The sequence below is a fragment of the Saccostrea echinata genome, unplaced genomic scaffold (assembly GCF_033153115.1).
Source record: "Saccostrea echinata isolate AGI-Se365-2 ecotype Australia unplaced genomic scaffold, CSIRO_AGI_Sech_v1 ptg000020l, whole genome shotgun sequence".
In the NCBI taxonomy this organism is placed as follows: domain Eukaryota; kingdom Metazoa; phylum Mollusca; class Bivalvia; order Ostreida; family Ostreidae; genus Saccostrea; species Saccostrea echinata.
The window spans coordinates 3,810,001-3,831,300 of NW_026889769.1; the positions used below are offsets into that span (position 1 = coordinate 3,810,001).

General features: G+C 34.3%; 2 protein-coding genes across 2 annotated transcripts in view; one reads left to right on the forward strand and one right to left on the reverse strand.

The window, feature by feature from the left end:
* LOC133189950 (ER degradation-enhancing alpha-mannosidase-like protein 2) overlaps positions 1–3,796 on the reverse strand; it is an 11,229-nt gene extending 7,433 nt beyond the window's left edge. The window contains exons 1-5 of the mRNA XM_061325391.1: positions 3,691–3,796; positions 3,138–3,248; positions 2,794–2,939; positions 1,429–1,554; positions 135–346 (exon numbers count right to left, since the gene is read on the reverse strand). Coding sequence (XP_061181375.1) covers positions 135–346; positions 1,429–1,554; positions 2,794–2,939; positions 3,138–3,248; positions 3,691–3,791 — 696 coding nt within the window. The 5' untranslated portion in view covers positions 3,792–3,796. The remainder of the gene's footprint in view (positions 1–134; positions 347–1,428; positions 1,555–2,793; positions 2,940–3,137; positions 3,249–3,690) is intronic.
* Positions 3,797–3,983: 187 nt separating this feature from the next.
* Positions 3,984–12,614, forward strand: LOC133190088 (small ribosomal subunit protein eS10-like). Its single transcript, XM_061325558.1, has 6 exons — positions 3,984–4,059; positions 5,600–5,741; positions 8,029–8,203; positions 8,424–8,489; positions 10,411–10,466; positions 12,518–12,614. Exons 2-6 carry the CDS (start codon positions 5,601–5,603, stop codon positions 12,566–12,568), a joined length of 489 nt encoding a protein of 162 aa, XP_061181542.1. The 5' UTR covers positions 3,984–4,059; position 5,600; the 3' UTR covers positions 12,569–12,614.
* The last annotated feature ends 8,686 nt before the right edge of the window (positions 12,615–21,300 follow it).

Consider the following 21,300-nt stretch of genomic DNA (forward strand, 5'->3'; position numbering starts at 1 on the left):
ACAAAAACTAGGACTTGGTGACTTAAATGGTTTAAAGAATGCCCTTTAAAACTTAAAAATGAATTAATTTTTATCCCTTTGGGTTTCCTTTTCCTTTCACAAGAAGTTGATGGTGTGAAAAGAATCTAATATACCAAATCCAGAGCTGACTTTGAGTTCCAGAGAGCCCGCATTGCTCTCACAGCCACTTTCTCAAAAACAGGATCACCAGTCAGCCTACTTAGTGTTCCAAACTCAATCAGGAATGTCCCAACTCCAGCAGTACATGTCACAGTAGTCTCCCCTTTAGGCACACCATGTTTAAGGTTGACTGTTCCATAAGGCATACCAGTTGGTGTGTCAAATGCTGTTGGTAAAATAATTCTAAATTTCACTTTGTAAAACAAATATTGAAACAAAAATACCATTTATTTCACCAAAAAATTATTTCCAATAACAATTTTAAACCTGTCCAAAAATTACATGTTCTACATTGAAAGCAATTTTTGTCACAGATTTGTGGCAAATGAATATTGTAAATCACTTATATTTCATGTGATCAATCTTCTGACACAGTGATATTTACACAGGAGACTTAATTTTTGCATATAATCCTGAATAATACCTGTAAATAATCAATTGAAAGTTTCTTCCTGTTATATTTGATGAGAACTTATTGATGCACTCAAACAATCTGTGAGATTACATGATTACATGTTAAGAACAAAATTTGGTTAACAAAAATGCATTTAAGAATGATATTAAAAATATACTGTTATTATTAATAAACAGGTAATGCTTAATCCTGCATGATATAGTGTCATGTTGTCTGTATGAAGATTGAAACAGTTTATACATAAGACAAAAATGGTATTTGATACTAGATAAAAATAACAATTCTTACAATAAACTCAACTTCTTTATTTTGTCATATCTGGTATGTATTCATTTCATAAGATGTTGAGTATTTTTTTTCAAATCTTTGACAAAATGAGACTAAAAGCACAAAGGTATACAATTAAACTCCAGTGTCTCAAACATCAATATTTTGAATACCATGGGTAAGTGGAAGTGAGTTAGAACTTCTAACTTAGAAGTCCAAATCACTTTTTTATGCATTTTAACCTCAATATCTTGAACCATCAGATATCTTGAGATTTTTTCTCTGTCCCACTGAGTTTGAGGTAATGAGGTTTTACTGTATATACATGTCTCAACTATAACATTCCTGCAGCATTATTAAAGAATACATACATTTTGCTATTAGCTAATAACTAATTACATGTATAACCTTATTGCTAGAGATTTTTTGCTGTGAAAAATACTTGTTTCGTGCACCAATTAAATATAAAATTACTTTATGATTTGTAACAATAGAAGAGGCATTTTGGAAACTATGAATGTCTATTTGCTTGTCATTAAATGTCTGTTTGCTTGTCATCACCTTACCAGGAAGAAGACGCCTTGCCACATCCTCTGCCAACCTTAGGAGTGGGCCAGAGCAGGGCCAGCCTGGTTCTACCTCCATTCTTGCTCGCTTTGTAAACAAATGGGCAGACAATAATCCTCCAAGAACTGGAAAAAAGACATGCTACAATGCTGTGGATTCTTTTATGTGCAAAATGAGAAATAAAAGTGCTTGGAAGACTAATTAGTCATTAGGAAATAAGATACATTCTCGTTTTGAATTTATTTCAATGTCTAAAATCCTCAGTGATTAGCTATATGTAATAACTTAGGAAAGATGCTCTCATATACATGTATTTGTTTTGGTAAATGTGCAAAAAGGAAAAAAAATGCATGAAACATTTTTGAATCAGATTAAATCAGGATTCAGAAAAGATTTAATAACCTGAACCTTAAAGCATGATGACAAATGTTGACTGAAGATAAATTGATACTTCAGTGTGCACCAAAAACTTTTCTCAGCACTAACCCAGTTGGGCTTGCAATGGCAAAATTTTACTAGCCCAAATCACCTTTCACTAGCCCAAAAAGTGTGAAAAATAAAATGACAGTTATATTTCATTTATTTACATTTAATCAACAAGGCTCATATTTAATTTCAAAAATTTAATTTCTATCAACAGTCTCTTCTGTCATTTCATTGTCACATGACACAATGGCATCTATGCAAAGTTACATGATCCTGGAATATAACTGTATTTGTTTTACACAAGGATGCAGTCCGATGCACCATAAACATTTCTTACAATATGTTCCTAACCGAGTCTTGTCCCACAGTCTGCCAATCTTTCCATTGAAACTCTCAGGTACTTTCAGTTCAAAGCCTTTCTTAATATCAGTGGCAATCTCAGTCTCAACTCTTATCCATTGAAACTGGCAACCAGGAATGTCAATTATATATAACCAAACCTGGGTTATAGAGTCAGAAGGATAACAAAATCACAGAGAAAGTCAGAAATATTCAATCAAAATAATTAATTTTTCAGAACCAAAAGTGTTTTACACACTTTTTTTAAATACTGAAATAGAAATGGATATAATCATTGCTGAAAATTATACTAGTCTAATAGGGCTAGTGTTGACCTACATTTCCTAGCCTGTCTGAATTTTTACTAGTGTTTGGGCATCGGCTAGTGATTTTGGGGCACACTGATACTTTTAATTTAAAAGCAAACTTTGTCAGAAGGACCTTAAGTGAAATCAGTTAGCAATGTGAATTGCTTCGAAGCAAGAATTACGATAAATTTAGGGAATCGTTATAAAGGATGATTTTTTTTTTTTACATGGATCGAACTTGCCAAATTGAGCGTCAGTCTTTTGAACTATGTTAAAGCCAACTGCACTTACTTCTGATATTAGTTTCAAAAACTGAAGCATTTATGTCGGTATCAAAGTTCATTTTGTCAATAATCAGCTCAGCCACCCTTCGAAACTCTGTGTAGTTTCCCATTATTGCAAGTGTATCTAATGCATCTATCAAGGTAAGTGAATAGCTGTCCAAAAAGACAATTTTTAAAGCATTATTCAGTTTTCATAACTTATAAAACATTTGGATAAATGAAATATACATAATTATTAAAACTGCATAAAAAAACACAATACTTGTAAAAAATAAATAAAGCAATAAATTTGATTGCTCATAAAATTAAGGTTTATGACACAATTGTTTCAGAAGACAATGCACTTTTTACCTTCCCCAAGTGTCATGTCCATCACATGTCAGAGGTCTCAACTCATCATAAGGATAGGCATGCTTTATGTACCCATCATAGGCATGGTGAAACATGGATTCAACTCTCTGTCTGCAATATTTACGAAAAGAATATTAATGATATTGAAATTTGGAAAGAGGTAAAGTGTCCAACATCATGTGTATTCCTACTGGGGTCATTAGTAATTAATTTGCTTGAGTAATACTCGTAATTCTTCAATTAGGCAGGCCGGTTAAAAATATGGGGGGGGGGGGTTTCGCTGTGTTTACCTGAAAGTTATTTTACCTAGCTATAGTTAAAACGTCATTAAAGAAATTCATTTGATAAATATGTAGGAACCTTTTATTTACTAGATCTTGACCTTAAAAAAGAACATTTAACATGAGAATGAAATCACCAGGGACCTATCCTGGTAAATATTTGTACTATATTTCGAATTTCCTCTGTATCACTGCAGATAAAGCCTTACATTTACGATATTTCGAGAAAACATACACATGTTAAGCAATACAGTGATTGCATTATTTATTACCTATATATTTTCATGTCATCATCTGTGATTTTCCTCTTTGAAAAGACCGTAACTGTGTTAATGTTTAAAAGAATAAACAGACAAATGACACGTTCACTCATTATCGCCCTTGGTTTTTTGTAAAGCCTAATTGACGCAAGTTTACATATACATATGAATATGCGTATGTAAACACAATTTAATACGACTGTTTAGATATCTTAATTTTTTGAAGTAGAACTATATTTTGTTTTAGTTACTTTATATTTATTGAGTAAATGATTATAATGTATTTTATAGACAACCATCTCAATTTTTCTTCCTCGTCGGCATATAGACTGTACTTCATGTCCACTTCCTTTTCCGGTTTAAGCCATACTGAATTGGCAAGTGAGTGAATTGATACCACCTAAATCTTACGATATCGACTACAGTATACGATTTTGTGCAGAGAGAGAATAAAAGATAGAACATATAATTGAAATAAGATTACATAATTTCTCAAATTACCATATATATGAGAGGTTTTTCAACCCAATGTGTTTGTTTACATCCCCCCTTCATCTTAACTCAGTATATACCGTTTTAACGATTAAGAATGTAGTTGCAAGAAATATCATTTGATAAGGAAAAGAGCGGTTATGGTTATGAAAGATGACTAAATTATTACTAGTTACTTGTGATACCCTAAATTAGAAGTGCATATAAAACTAAAGGGTCAAATAAGGTTATGTTAAAGTAGATACATGTTGAAAGTATTGTCACCAATAATGTTGAAACATATAACAGGTTGGGCACAGTTCCTTTTTCGAGGAAGTATTACTATAAAACGGGATTATTCCTCTTTTCAGTAATAAAAACATTACAGTATACGGGAATTTTCGTCATATTTTTAAAATAATGCCCCAAATCCGTTTATTAAATAAAAAGTGCATGAAAAATACGATGTGGTGTGTTTAAAATTTATTAAACCAACCTCGCTGACAAAAAAATTCGGTCCTTTAGTGCTGCAGACGGGAGTAAGATGAGATTTGATCGTATGACATCATGAGTATTCTTCAAACGGATGTGAATATTTCCTTATAAGTTATATTATTTGTTCAAAAATGGAATATTTCATAGCTTGGTTTCGTGGAGGTGAAATCTTTTGAACATGCATAGGAATTTAACCTCACGTGCAGCAGTAATCCACAACTTTTTACTTTAATTTTCCCTGTTGATAAATGATACGAAAAGTATGGAATCTTATAAGGGCATTCATGCTAAAACCATCTTTGAAAGACTATGTTTTAAAATTTAATATTTCAAATAATTATTTTCATCTGTAAAAGAAGCAGAGGTATAAAAAAATATTTTACGATGTCTTTGAAAGAAATGATATAAAATTAAAATAGAACGAATAATTTCATGAACGAGTTAGCAAGTGCTGAACATATTCAATCTCACAATTTTAACACAGATAAGCTTCCGTAAGAAATTTATGTCGTAGAAATATTTCGTCACTCTTTTTCAGCATTTGCAGCGATAGATATTGTAGTTTTGAGCATACATACACTTAATAGACTATAAATATTTAGAGGATGTGAAAATATTCTTGCACTTAATCTTTTATTCAAAGCAAACACGAGAATAGAGGGTAAACGAGTAAAAATTCCCGTATACAGTAATGTTTTTTATTACTGAAAAGAGGAATAATCCCGTTTTATAGTAATACTTCCCCGAAAAAGGAACTGTGCCCAACCTGTATAATGTGTTAGGTCTGAAAACTAATAGTTCAAAAGACTAGTGAGAAGGATTCCAAATTCATTTTTTTTAAGTTAAAAAAAATGTAAGCAAAATTGATAAGGAAACAAGAAGTCATTTTACTTGAAGATATTTAAAGCAATTATAAAGTATCCTATCTTGCATGATATTTTCTTATTTTTTTCAGAATGTTGATGCCTAAGAAAAATCGAGTGCAGATATTTGAGTACCTGTTCAAGGAAGGAGTTTTGGTAGCCAAGAAAGATTTTTCTGCTCCAAAACACCCAGAGATTGATGTCCCTAACCTTCATGTTATTAAGGCATTAACAGTGAGCACATTTTATTTCCTCAAAATTCTTTGACTAATTTTATGTTATGTTGTATATTTGAATTTCACAAATAGTGTCCCCCTTTTTTTATTTACATGAAAAGGTAAAATTTAGTAAGTAATGAGTTGGTTTCGTATAAAAGCAATGGAAGTAAAAAGAACTTTTGATTTGCAGCAAGTACAGTTACACAATGTGACATGATACGGAAGTATTGTAGGTTTTTAGCTCACCTGAGCTGAAAGCTCAAGTGAGCTTTTCTGATCACATTTTGTCTGTAGTCCGTCTGTCCGTCTGTCTGTAAACTTTTCACATTTTTGACTTCTTCTCCAGAACCACTGGGCCAATTTCAACCAAACTTGCCACAAAGCATCCTTGGGTAAAGGGGATTCAAGTTTGTTCAAATGAAGGGCCACGCCCTCTTTCAAGGAGAGATAATTAAGAATTAGTGAAAAATGAATAGCATCTTAAAAAAATCTTCTTCTCAAGAACCACAGGGCCAGGAAAGATGAAACTCATATGGAAGCATCCCCAGGTAGTGTAGATTCAAGTTTGTTCAAATCATGACCCCCGGGGGTAGGGCGGGGCCACAATGGAGGATCAAAGTTTTACATAGAAATATATAGGAAAAATCTTTAAAAATCTTCTTCTCAAGAACAGTAAAGCCATGAAGAGTCATATTTATACGGAAGCATCCCCAGGTAGTGTAGATTCAAGTTTGTTCAAATCATGACCCCGGGGGGTAGGGCGGGGCCACAATGGAGGATCAAAGTTTTACATAGAAATATATAGGAAAAATCTTTAAAAATCTTCTTCTCAAGAACAGTAAAGCCATGAAGAGTCATATTTATATGGAAGCATCCCCAGGTAGTGTAGATTCAAGTTTGTTCAAATCATGACCCTGGGGGTAGGGCGGGGCCACAATGGAGGATCAAAGTTTTACATAGAAATATATAGGAAAAATCTTTAAAAATCTTCTTCTCAAGAACAGTAAAGCCATGAAGAGTCATATTTATATGGATGCATCCTCAGGATGTGTAGATTCAAGTTTGTTCAAATCATGACCCACGGGAGTAGGACGGGGCCACAATGGAGGATCAAAATTTTACATAGAAATATATAGGAAAAATCTTTAAAAATCTTCTTCTCAAGAACAGTAAAGCCATGAAGAGCCATATTTATATGGAAGCATCCTCAGGAAGTGTAGATTCAATTTTGTTCAAATCATGACCCCGGGGGTAGGGCGGGGCCACAATGGAGGATCAAAATTTTACATAGAAATATATAGGAAAAATCTTTAAAAATCTTCTTCTCAAGAACAGTAAAGCCATGAAGAGTCATATTTTATGGAAGTATCCTCAGGTAGTGTAGATTCAAATTTGTTCAAATCATGACCCCCGGGGGTAGGGTGGGGCCACAATGGAGGATCAAAGTTTTACATAGAAATATATAGGAAAAATCTTCTTCTCAAGAACAGTAAAGCCATGAAGAGTCATATTTATATGGATGCATCCTCAGGATGTGTAGATTCAAATTTGTTCAAATCATGACCCCCGGGGGTAGGGCGGGGCCACAATGGAGGATCAAAGTTTTACATAGAAATATATAGGAAAAATCTTTAAAAATCTTCTTCTCAAGAACAGTAAAGCCATGAAGAGTCATATTTATACGGAAGCATCCTCAGGTAGTGTAGATTCAAGTTTGTTCAAATCATGACCCCCGGGGGTAGGGCGGGGCCACAATGGAGGATCCAAATTTTGCATAGAAATATACAGGAAAAATCTTTAAAAATCTTCTTCTCAAGAACAGTAAAGCCATGAAGAGTCATATTTATATGGAAGCATCCTCAGGAAGTGTAGATTCAATTTTGTTCAAATCATGGCTGCCGGGGGTAGGGTGAGGCCCAATGGGGGATTGATAATGTAGATTCAAGTTTGTTCAAATGATGACCCCTGAGATAGGGAGGAGCTACAATGGGGGATCAAATTTTTACAAAGGAATAAATGGGAAAATTCTTTTAAAATCTTCTCAAGTACAACAAATTCATTTGTTATATTGACATGAAAGCATCATCAGGTAGTTTAAAATTCAAGCCCCCCCCCCCCCCCCTCGTTCATTACTGAACTGATTTGTGCTTTAATCTAGCCAGTGTGCTCAGGTGAGCGATGTGGCCCATGGGCCTCTTGTATTAATTTATCCTTGATTTGCTATTATTGGTTTGACATAGACAATAGGTTTTACAATAATTGTGATGTTGAGTTAAGTTTTTTCAATTTGTAAAATTTTGCAGTCTTTGAAGTCACAAGGATATGTAAGAGAACAATTTTCATGGCGTCATTACTACTGGTATTTAACAAATGAAGGAATCCAGTATTTACGTGATTACCTCCACCTGCCAGCAGAGATTGTGCCAGCAACACTAAAGAGACAAACAAGACCAGAGACAGCCAGACCCAGACCTAAAGGTAGTAGTGACTTATTTGAGGTCAATATCTCATGTACCAGCAATGGATTCAATACTTATATTTCTTTAGATGGATTGATACACTGAAGTTTTTGAATTGCATTTTGATCTGATGAAGGGACCTAGTCCCTGTTCAAAATTGCAGGGTATTCCCTCTTTATCAGTAGCATATGTAGCCTATTAAATATACAAGAAATTTATTCTAGCTTTGATTATTTAAGGTCCAGAAGGAGGACCCCGAGGTGCCCCAGGGGCCCAAGACAGGGCTGAATACAGACGTACAGCTCGTAAGTACATTTGTGTCTTTTAACATAGTGTATGTAAACTTTGTATCGTATTTGTATGCTTCTTGTTAAGTCTTATTGAACTTGGTGAGTTGATTCTTCAACAGACACTTTTATGCAGAATGTAGACAGTCTGAATTATTCCCCTTGGCCACAATCTTTAATTAACCGTCAGAGGGGAATCTAGAATGCATATTTTGCAGGATTACGCTGCTATGTTTCAAATTGTCCTGCTTTAAAATGTATGTGCCATATGTTATGCAAGAAATATAGATTCCCACAGTTGAGTTTGTCAAGTGCAATGGGTTCAAGATTTGAAAAATATGATTGGGTGTAATGTTTGGAATTAGTTTTTAAATGGTGACAACTGAAAAAAAAGCCAAGACAATATAAAGTTATTTAATGATTAATGATATTCTAGCTGGATGATAATATCACTGATCGTATTATATTGTCAAAGGAAGACTTTACAGAACTGTAGATTGAGAAAAAAATCAGCAGAAAACTAAAATATTAAATGAAGAAAAAAAAAAGAAAACAGAAAACAAGTGTTCAAACATTTGTTTCAGATATTCATTTTATGCAGATTGGTTAAAAAAGGTAGCCTTACCTGTTCAAAAATGATGAAAGAATATTATGTACATTATGTCCAAAAAGTGTGTCCATGTGTGTATTCATCACAGAACACCATGTAAGACCTTGGTAGACCATAATGACATATTTATTCATGTTTAGATATGCAATAAGGTACATGAATCAGCACAGTTAAAATTTGCATTCTTCAGTATTTTGAATATCAACAACTAGTCTTAGAGTAAAATTAAAATTAGCCTATAGGGATTTTGCTGAGAAAATCCCCAGGTGGGACAACTCCCTCACTGTTGTAAAAGTGGGGGAGTTGGTCCACTTTCATAAATCTAGATTCACCTCTGACCAATTTAAATATAGCTGATAGTTTAATGGAATTATTGGATGTACTCTTGGTGTTAAATAATTATGTTTATAATCTTTACTGAAATTACTATTTGATATTCATGTTTGAAATACATAAGAGAATAAGACAACAGAGTAATCTCAGTGCAGTACATTTTATAATGTGTGCCACAGTAATGAGAGTTTCATCATCGAAGTGCATCATACTGATAACATTGGTTGAATTTCCTCTGCTTTTGTTTATCAATATCAAGAAAAATCCAACATTTAATACCATGATAAATAACAGAATTACCTCCATTCAGTTTGAAACTAAGGTTGATGGGTACAGAAAATGAATAATGATGGAGTCTTGCGCTGTCTCCTGAATTACACATCAGTAATAACATACTTTTATTACATGTATTAAAGCTTTCATTTCCACTAAATAACTCTGCAATTTAGTACAATATAATAATGATAGCTTACTTGAAGTTCTTATTTGCTTGGTATTGTTCATTGAAGAATCTATGCTCTGGGTTCAGATTTGAGTAAACGGTGAATATGAATATAAGTGAAAATTGGACACCATATCACACAAATTTATCTTTTAAAATTTTTGATTTGCAATTACATGTAAGAACTAATGAAATTAGTTCAAAAATAATTTTGACTACCAATAAGGTTATGAATTTGAACAATTTTAAATGTAACTGATAGAAATGCATATATGCCATGTTGATGGAAAAGTAATCAGATATAATTGATAACTTTAAAAATAATAGCTGTAATCAGCTTGTAATTGATTACTTTTAAAATCCAAAGTAATTGTAATTTAATTGATTACTTTTGAAAGTAATCGACCCCATCCCTGCCATGTATATGTACCTTCCTTGACGATGGACAAGCTTGCTCAATAGCCTTACAGGGCCACAGAAATATGTTTACTTGTTTTGGAAAAATCCGGTTTATGATGTTCCTTTATGATTGAGAGGCCTTACTTATCTTACAGCTGGAGGAGATAAAAAAGCTGAGGTGGGACCTGGTGCAGAGCCATCCTTCCAATTTGTAAGTACCTTCTTTTTACATTCTTTTTATGGTAAGATACTGAATTAAGGAAAAATAACTTGCAATGTAAAGATTTGCTATATTTGAGCTAAAAACAAATTCAGGAATTCTAATGCAATTGTTTTGTAAAATGAATTTTGATTGGTCAGTGCAATGATGTTTTAGGCAGTTAAACAAGCATTAACGACAGTGAAAGCTTTTGATTGTGACATCATAATAGAGCGACGCAAAAACACAACACTCCGTGACGTATTTCATACGACAAAACTCAGCAAAATTGCATTAGAATGGGAATAACTATCTTCTAATTTGGTATTTGCGACTGTTAATGGTGATGTAACGGTTGCAAACATCCGTCTTCCGCCGTCGCCGGTAAAACCCAGTTTGCGACCGTTAAATCAGCATTAATGGTCACAAATGCCAAATTAGAAGATAGTTATTCCCTAATTCTAGAAATAGTGAATATGTTAAAAGGTCAATAGATATGTAAATTAAGATTTTAAGACTTGCGCAGAAACAAACTCCAGCAAATAGATGCCAAAGGAAAGATATAGCAAAATAATATGTATATGAATTTAAGCACCTATGCATTATTCTGAATATTTATATTCAAGTACAACATAATTAGTGAGTCTTTATGAACCTTTAAAATTCATTTTAATATTCATAATTTTTTTTTTAAAGTAAAAAGTAGTAATTATATCCCACACAACGAGTTGTGGAAGGTAAAATGTTTTTGACATGTCCCTCAACCAGTTAGTCGGTCCTATTCTTGTCATCTCAGCTCTTAAACCGTTCAACAGAATTTCATAAAACTTTTTAGTTGATAAGAACAAACTGTGTAGATATGCATATTCACAGGAAATTGCAATTTAATTATTTTTTGGGAGTTATGGCATATGCCTAATATACTTCCTGTGTAACTTGTGTGAAACAGCCATAGGTTAAAGCCTAAGTGCTACCTTTCTCTACCTTTGTTGATTATGTAAAAACTAAAAAAATTGTGTTATTGCAAGACATCACAGATGTCTTCTTATTTCATATCATGCTAATAAACATTGTAGTATCTAAGGCTAAATTAAAGGAAATTAGATTTATCTTCATATTTATTTATTTTTGTACTTTTATGGGGTACAAATCTCAACATTTTTACAAGACTGTTTCTAAGACTTCAAAGAACCTTTGTCATATTGAAATACATAAATCATGAAAAGGTTTCAAAATCATGCCAAGTTTGAGACTTTAAATTAAATAATAATTTTAGAGTTATTGTTCCTTGCTGAGAGCAGATATCCTTTAAGTAGCAATGGGGAAAAGAAGTAAGCATAATATTAAAAGTAAATATCAAGAAAGAGACACTAGGTGTGGTCCAGTCTTTAGAAGTGGAGAGCTTGAAAGTTTCTGCGAAGATTTACTTGCATTCATCAGCCTTTAATTCAGATACTAGTGGACTTTTGCGAGAAGCACTGACTTTTACAGTCGATGGCTTACTTGCCTTATGTACGGAGGTACGGAATTGATATTAATTGACAAGAAAACCTTAATAGTGGTTATAGATATGGTGGTAGGGGCACTTGTATGATATACCGGTATGCAGTCAACGCAAGAGATGATGGGAGGCAGAATTACGTTACTTAAATTACCTTACTCATGAGGGATAGTATCTCCTTTCAATATTATTTTTCTGAAGGAATGAAATATGGAAGAAAAAACATATCAGAAGGAAAACTAAGCAAGAATTAGCCAATGTGGGAAGGGAGGGGGTTGAGAGTAGGGTGGATGCAGATCCCTTCCTAGCCAACATAATATTTGCTTTGAAATGTCCCATTATCATCGTTTAATTAACTCTTGAGCTTAATGTTTATAGCTTAAAAGAGCTTCCGTATATTGTCCTAGTGTAAAAGTAAGTCGTCTTTGGTAAAAGTCTCGCAAAAGTCCAGTAGCAGATGCACACAATGATTTTCTCAAAAAGTGCATTAGAAGTTATAAATGACATCCCTCCCCAAGTTTCCATATCGTATGCACTTAATAATTGTCCTTTATTTTTGCAGAGAGGAGGATTTGGACGAGGCCGGGGATCCTCAGCACCTCCACCTCAATAGGGAGTCATGTGATGTGTATATAGGGACAATAAAATCAAGAACACTCTGGGAATTTTTGTGTGTTTTACTTAATAGAATAGAATATGCCATGCTTTGTTAAAGAGCAGATTGTGGTTTATAACATGTAGCATTGCACTAGTACATTCTTTGTTGTACAACAAAATTTAAACAAGGAAATGGTGCCTTTCTTACCAAGAATACTACATGCATACATTTTAAAGATTAATATTTTCTTTTGCTGCAATGTCTCATTTACCAGAAAAAAACCACATAGGCAGATGATGTAAAACACAGTTTAGGCTTATAAACAGCATTATTTAAGGAATTTGATTTATCAGTGTAGGTAATGTAAAGGATATACTTTGATAAAAGGACAAGATATGGCCATTAGTTTACTCCAGCGTGCTAGAGGTTCACGGCGAGATACTTTTGATTTGGCGCCGCGTAAACTCCGAGGGATAGAAGGAGTTTAGGGACGTTAACAGAGGCTCTTAGATGTACTTGTAGTTCTAAGTAGGCCATTAGTCCAAAGGAGTTTGGCGAAGAAGCCAAAAAAAAAAAATGCCTAGGGTTCAACAAACAAGAAAGTGAAAAATCTCGATTATAATATGATTTTCTGTGATATTTCAGTTAACAATATATACTTCATGTAAAATCTCACCAGTGTTGAAATAATTCGTCTATGAAATAGCATGCGCTCAGCAAAGAGGATAGAATAGATAAATTTTTGTTCTTGCTATAAGAAGTTTTAATTTCTCTAAGTGGGTCTTCGCTCCATTTTATTTTCAAAGAAGGTCTGCAAAGTTGCTTAGATCTAAAAGTATAAATTTTTTGCTTTACAAAAACAAGGACCCACTCTACCTAATAAAAAAATACATTTTTATGACAAAAAATTCGTATCTTTCCGTGGAAATTTTGAAGTCCAGTTATTCATGGGTTATATCACAAGACTTAATGCTGCTCCTCACGATTCCCAAGAAATCCGTAATATTTTTTACCAAAGAAGGGTTTTTGCCGAGAGATTTTTTCCATAGAAAAGATTTGTTTAGCTGATGATTTTATACTTTTCAATAATTAGGTTTCAATTATTTGCTCTAAATACATGTACTTAATTTACTTTGCAAACCTTGAAGATAAATGTATTTACGTTTTGCACACGTTCACACATCTTCTTTGGCCCCGTATTTCAAATAAAACTAAAAATACAGCTGATATTGTTAAAGGGAAACATTGAACACAAGCTTTTCATACACAAGATTATCTGATACTAGTACATAAAGTATTAAAAAAAAAGATTGATAAACAAGCTTGTTCTCGGTGTTTTCTGAAACTACTAGATGAAATCCCGTGCGCTGGGCTTCAGTGGCACCGTACTTTTGTATTATTTTCCGTATTTATAAAAGTTACAAATTACAAAATGTATAATTTTACAAAATAAAAAAAAAACGGAAAAATAAATATATTTGCTAGCAAGGTCATTATGATACAGGAATTTTCGAAATGCTGACTTTGAGACTATTGAAAGCTCTATAACATTATCTTATTTGTCAGTATCCTACCTCTATTAAAAAATTGATCGTATGCAGAGCATGCTCTAGCGTACCGAATAAGTTAGAAGACATAAACAGCATATGCAGGTGATAGTGGAACAGTACTACATAAATAAATAAATAATAATAAATAAATAAATATATGTAAGAAGATGGCGATGGAAAAGCCGATTCGGAGACACCCCGTTTATCATAAAGATTAGTTGTCAGTTAGCCATAAACGTCTATAATCAGTAAAATATCCAAAATATGAAATGGGTGATAAAGAAAGATTAGAATAATAGTTTTAACTAAAAGCCACCATGACGTATCTAAATTGTTCGATTTTTATTGCGTGCTGAAAACACATTATTTGAAATATAATGATAACGAACAGTAATGAAAAGTCCATTGGAGCATTACCTGAGATCAGAAAAGTCCATTAGAGCATTACCTGGGAGCAGAGCAAACATGGACCTCTAAAACCATCAGAGGTGGGATCAGGTGCCATGTAGGAGTAAGCATCCCCTGTCGACCGGTCACACCCGCTGTGTGCTCCTTGTCATGATCGGGCAAACGGAAAAATCCGCAGACAATTCAGTGTAAAAGTAATTGCCTAACAATTTGTATGATGAACGCCTGTCAACATTCGACTTTGACTTAACAATAGATTTTATTTGCTAACAAGGTCATTGTATCGTTCATAGAAATTGCGAACTATTAACTGTTTATATCCTTGTATCATCAACATATTTGTCAATAGCTTGCCTCGTTTTAGAAATTGTTCGTATGTAGAACATGCTCTTGCGTATCGAGAATCAACTGGGAGACAAACTCCATATACAGGTGATAATGGTATATTGCTAATTTGCTACATAAATAAGGGAATTTGAAGATAGAAAAGTTGAAGTCAATACGTGTATCGTTAAGTTTTGTTGTTAGTTTGCTATTAATGTCTTTCTCTAGTAAAATATCCATATACTAGGTATAATAGATCTAAACACATGTAATATTACATTTTAATTGTGTGTTCGTCCCATGTTCATCAGAAAAAAGCAAGTGAATAAAACGTAGTTGAGACCCAAATCTTGTCATCCATCATTTTTCAAAAAACTTTGTATCGCTCAGTTGGGAGGGGGAGGCATTTATCCTGTAGGTTGCACATGTTTAAAAAAAAAACTGATCCAAAGGGTTCTTTTTCTACAAAAAGTTACATTTTTCTAAGGCTGGGGGATCATTTTTCAACGTCGAAAAACGTTAATGTTACCTGCTAAATAAGAATAAAAATCTTTTCAATTTCTATTTATTATTCCATTTCCATAGCAAATGATATCATTGTTAGAATTATTTATTCTTTTATTAGCCTTGAAGTACATTTTCTGTCATTCTTATGTACATGTACTATTACCTGTGTATGTTCAAAATATAGGGAAAAAATCAATGAACATCCACGATGTAATAATGTAAATTTTTACATTTTTGTTTCCATGATAACACTTCATATTGGGTATTTTCCCCAAATATGAAACCTGAAGTTTTCAACTTCATGTTTTAGCAATATTGCCACAAGAACACACAGTAAGATTTCAACATTGTAAAAAAACGCAAATTTTCCCAACGTTTGAGATCCTTTGCCATGGTTATCTTTCAATCTTTCATCCATAACACCCCGAATTTCCTGTATTTGATTTTAGAAGAAAGTTTTTTAAATTTTACAAACTTTGAAGGGATTCTATAATAATGCATATCACATCCCTTAAAAGTGCAAATACTTACAGAGAATGGTGCTAAAATCCTTAAATTTTTAAAAACTTATCTCAAATTCCAAAAATATTTTTATAGTTAAATACTAATTAAGTGGTCTATTTTATTCCTCAATCACCGAAAAACGCCTTTGAGCATTAACGGGGAACGTTTATAACATTAAGTTTTGTAACTTTTTAACATAGGTTATCAAAGATTACAAAGCCCACGTCGACGAATGTTATCTGTAACATGTACAGGTAAGACCGAGTCTCACACCAAACAAATGTTCTGGTAATGTGCATAACTAGCTATATAGATACAATATCTTCACAAGTTTGTCAGTTTGATCCAAGAAGTACGATGGCCGACAGCGGCCGCCACTTTTGATTCTGAATATTGTCATTTTGTACAGCTTTTTTGTCAATTTTCGTTGACAAATTACACCTAAACTGGTAATGCTATATGTCCATATACAGTTTTTACACTGACAATTTACACTGGAGAAAATCATTAAAATTCTTTCCTGTGATATGAAATGAAGATACATAAAACAGGTTACTTGAAGATGATAAGCTTTAGGTTCTAGCAGAACAGCAAGGTCGGGGTGATTACAGATTAGTATTGTCTTCTAGATATACTTTCTCGACAGAATTTGTAGTAATTAATTCATAAAATTCCATGTTGGTGTACCTGCTGGTCACATCATAGGTAACCAGGATGAAATTTTCCAGGTCTATCAGAAATTTGATTTGTTCATAATCGGACGTGTCTTTGATGTATGAATTTTGTTTTTTAAACAATGCGCACGAGGAAATGATCACGTTAGTTACATGTACCTATATTTTCATTCCCGTGCCACATTGAAAAATAATTGGCCGACCAGGTGGAAGTCTTGAGAGGTTGCGTTAGCTTTAAAAGTGTTTCAAGCATTTAGTTATTAATTTTATGTATTTAGAGAGCAAATACAGACTCCCACATTTAAGGTTGTCATTTTATTCTTGCTTAAAAACGGGTATATTTCCGTATCTTAAGTTTTGTTTTTGATACATTCCATAAACTTTTGATTGGATGCTCACATGTAGAGCTACTAAATCCTGTTTTTCTACCTCTACATAATAGGTAGAATCGAGTTGTCTTATACAATCTGAGGATCGAGATATATCCATTATATTCATGTATATCCATTACAACAAACGTATTACTTTTATTCGCCTTTTTAATTACAATCCCAAGAATATCTTTTTAATAATACAACAAGGTGACAGAATGACGATTTACGTCTAATCTAGGATTAACTGGGTTACGCTATCGGCAATCAGATTTTGGAACGCAGTTCGCAGTTCGCAATTCAAAAGTGAACTGCATTCCAGAACGCAGTTCGCAATTCAAAATTTAAACATAAGTCATGGGGTCTGAAATTTTGAGGGTAGGCTACTAGTGGTCAGTTACCACTTCTATGAAAAAATGGTGATGGTACCATCTCTAGTTTCCGAGATATAGAACTCCAGTTTTTAGGCCTACTATATAATACTATATGAATAAACATCGGGCTCGGGGACATCGAAGTCCCCTGTCCCGGGGTCTGAAATTTTTAGGGTAGGCTACTAGTGGTCAGTTACCACTTCTATGAAAAAATGGTGATGGTACCGTCTCTAGTTTCCGAGATATAGAACTCCAGTTTTTAGGCCTACTATATAATACTATATGAATAAACATCGGGCTCGGGGACATCGAAGTCCCCTGTCCCGAGGTCTGAAATTTTGAGGGTAGGCTACTAGTGGTCAGTTACCACTTCTGTGAAAAAATGGTGATGGTACCATCTCTAGTTTCCGAGATATAGAACTCCAGTTTTTAGGCCTACTATATAATACTATATGAATAAACATCGGGCTCGGGGACATCGAAGTTCCCTGTCCCGAGGTCTGAAATTTTGAGGGTAGGCTACTAGTGGTCAGTTACCACTTCTATGAAAAAATTGTGATGGTACCATCTCTAGTTTCCGAGATATAGAACTCCAGTTTTTAGGCCTACTATATAATACTAAGTGAATAAACATCGGGCTCGGGGAAATCGAAATCCCCTGTCCTGGGGTCTGAAATTTTTGGAGTGGGGTACTTGGGGTCAATTTCCACTTCTGTGAAAATACGGTGATGGTACCATCCCTAGTTTTCGAGATCCACTCCTCCACTTTTTATGGCAACTTTATAAAAATAAGTGAATAAACATCGCGTTCGGGGACATCGAAGTCCCCTGCCCCGGGGTCTGAAATTTTAAGTACTCGTTTTAAACTGAAAGATATATTGGATTTATCAAATCTTTTCAAGAATTATTGGTCCATTGCAGGTTGAGCACAATATTTAACCATTAATCTTGAGACATATCCAAGTTGTGTTGATTCCCTTTTTTAATCTTGTAATGGAGATGGCTAAAATTGAGATCAAATCTTATTACAAGTAAAAGAGAAAAAAACCCCTCTTTTCCAGAACTTCAGTACCAATATAGTCACGTTGATATCAAAGCATGCGCGCGTATGCTGTGTTGATTCAGATACCACTTCGAGTAAGGTCTATAATAATTACTGAATCACAGTTTTTCTTTAAAAAAAAAAAAGAAAAGAGAAATTTCTTTTAAATAAAAGCGGGGCTAAAGTTTCTCAGGTTTGCATTTTGGCCCAGGTCCACCTGTGTTATTCATTAGGAATTTTATGAAGCCAATTGACTTCCGACTTAGAACTTGTACAGTAGGGATAAATTTAAGTGCTGGATACTATGAAACATATTCGAGACGCATTGAGTATTATTGTCAAAAAACCTTTATGAAAAACATGGTGATGCCGTCGTGTTTTACGATTTAAGATCCGACCTCGAATCTTGATCCTTTCGATAGGTCCCGCATTTTTTAAACATCATGCTCAGAAATATTGAAAAACCCGTAACATAGAGGATTGAAATTTTTAGTGGGGATCTAGTCGTCAAATTAAACTAACCACTTCCCGAAATATTTCTGGAACAGAGGCTCAAGGGTCCTAGGTCACCTGAGTATAATGTCACATATAAAGGATCAGAAGATTGAACATAAAGTAAAACAAAGACGCCGATAAATAAAGCTATGTTGCCCCAAATCAAGAGAAATATGAACATAGTGAACAGGGATCAGCAACAAAATTAATTTATTGTTCAAGAGCAAATATAAAACTGATTTATTTACTTGCCTGTACTTGCCCAGTTTGTCACTATTCTCATGCAGACTAAACAACACAATAGTTCTTGAGCACTGTTAGTAAACCTATCTCATTCTCTCTCACATTGGCCTCTGTTTTATTCAGCTATTATTTGAATGTCTACCTGACATTATTTAAGAAAATACTTCTTGTCAAAATTGTAAAATTCTGTTATTCTGTTGACCCTTCAATTACATTTACAGTGTTTAACTATCATAGGTGAATAACAAAGTGGAATAACTTCTGTCAGTAGAATACAAAATGATAAATTGACCAAATGTGCAGAATTTCAAAAACCTTGTAAAAATAATCTTATTTATTTCAGTTTTATATATATTCTTTTTCCCTCCTAAATGTCCAGGCGCAGAGATGAATGGTTTCAAAGAAATAATGCATTTTCACCACAGATTCAACATAGCTCCATCCTAACACCAGAGCCTTTAACCCAGAGGCCATAAAATTTATAATTTTGGAAGAGACGCCCTTGCTTATCATAGCCATGCATTTAGTTTGTTTACTAAATACCCATGGGCAGAGGGGAAGATTTTCAAAGAAATACTGCATTTTTAGTATACAGTCAACAGAGCCAAACCCCTGACCCACGTGGCGAAGTGGTTAGAGCGTTCGCTATAAAGTTGCAGAGTAAGGAGTTGATCCTTACGTCGCGGGTTCGAATCCCACTGTGAGACGTGGAGACCGGTCCTTCGGATGAGACCGTATAAACCGAGGTCCCGTGTCGCAGTAGGTGCTGGCCGAAAAAAGATCCCTCACTGCTTAATGGCCCTGAGTGCCGAGTATATGTCAAAATTTGCAGCTCTCCACCGTCAAGTGGTGGCGTCTCCATATGAATGAAAAATTCTCGAGATGGACGTTAAACAATAAACAAACAAACACACCCCTGACCCAGGGGTTATTAATTTCAATTTTTTGAAGAGGCATCCTTGAGAATCCTTATCCTGCAGTTCGTTTGTCTGCTAACTTTCCAGGGACAGGGAAGAAGATTTTCAAAGAAATATTGCATTATCACTATATTTCATTTTCATAGTATACATGTATTCCACAGACATGCCCCGACATTAACACTCTAATCCTGGGTGACAATTTTCACAATTTTGAAAGTAGCATCCTTGCTCATCATAACCATGTATTTAGTTCATCTGCTAAGTACTCAGTAGCAGAGAAGATTTTCAAAGAATTCATGCACTTTCACTCTATTATCAACAGTCCCCCCTTTCCACAGAACCCCTTAGTGGGGCTATATATTCCACAATTTTGGAAAAGGCAAATTACATCAAGTGTAACGATAGGACCTATTGTTAATTGGGAATGGACCAGCTCTAACACTTTATTCTGTTCACGAAACTGGAAAATGTAGAGCCGATCCAGCATCTGAAGCAATTCTGTAGTGTGTATCCCTAGATACACCACCCCTAAAAGTTTGGTCTAAGTAGAGCTTATACAGGTAGTTACTTGGGAATGAACCTGCTTCAATAAATTATGTCAGATCTAGCATCCGAAGCAAATCTGGTAGTCCACATCCCTAGATGCACCATCCATGCAAGTTTGGTCAAAGTAGGGCTTATAGTTACTTTGGAATGAACCTGCTTCAATAAATTCAGGCCAAATCCAGCATCTAAAGCAAGTCTGGTAGTGTGACCAATGCAAGGTTAGTCCAGGAAGGGCATAGACCTGTTTACTCATCTGAATATGCAGGTCAATTTATCCAGCACCCGTTGCAGGTCGTTAGTGTGCATACCTAGATGCATCATCCATGTAACTTTGGTCTTAATAGGACTTACAGCTACTTGGGAATGAATATGATGCCAAAAATGTTACCTGTTAAACTTAGGTCAGATCTAGCATCTGAAACCAGTCTAGCAGTATGTATCCCTAGATGCATCATCTTTGCAAGTTTAAACAAAGAAGTTCTTATAGTGATGGACTAACTCCAAAAACTTAAACCTGGTCACTTATCTGGAAAATGTAGGTCAGATCCAGCACCCAAAGCATGTCTGGAATTATGCGTCCCTAGATGCACCATCCTAGCTGCAGAACTGTAGATCTCCGAAAAAATATTGACAGACCGGAGAGCTCAGTGCTTTCCATAGAAAAAAACTGTATATTCATTGCTCATAAAAAGTTGAGGTGGGTTCTGGATTAATTTCTCCAAATTTTTACATCAACTGCACAAAAGCTCGAATTAAAAAAAAAAGAATGTTTTGTTGTGGAAATACATG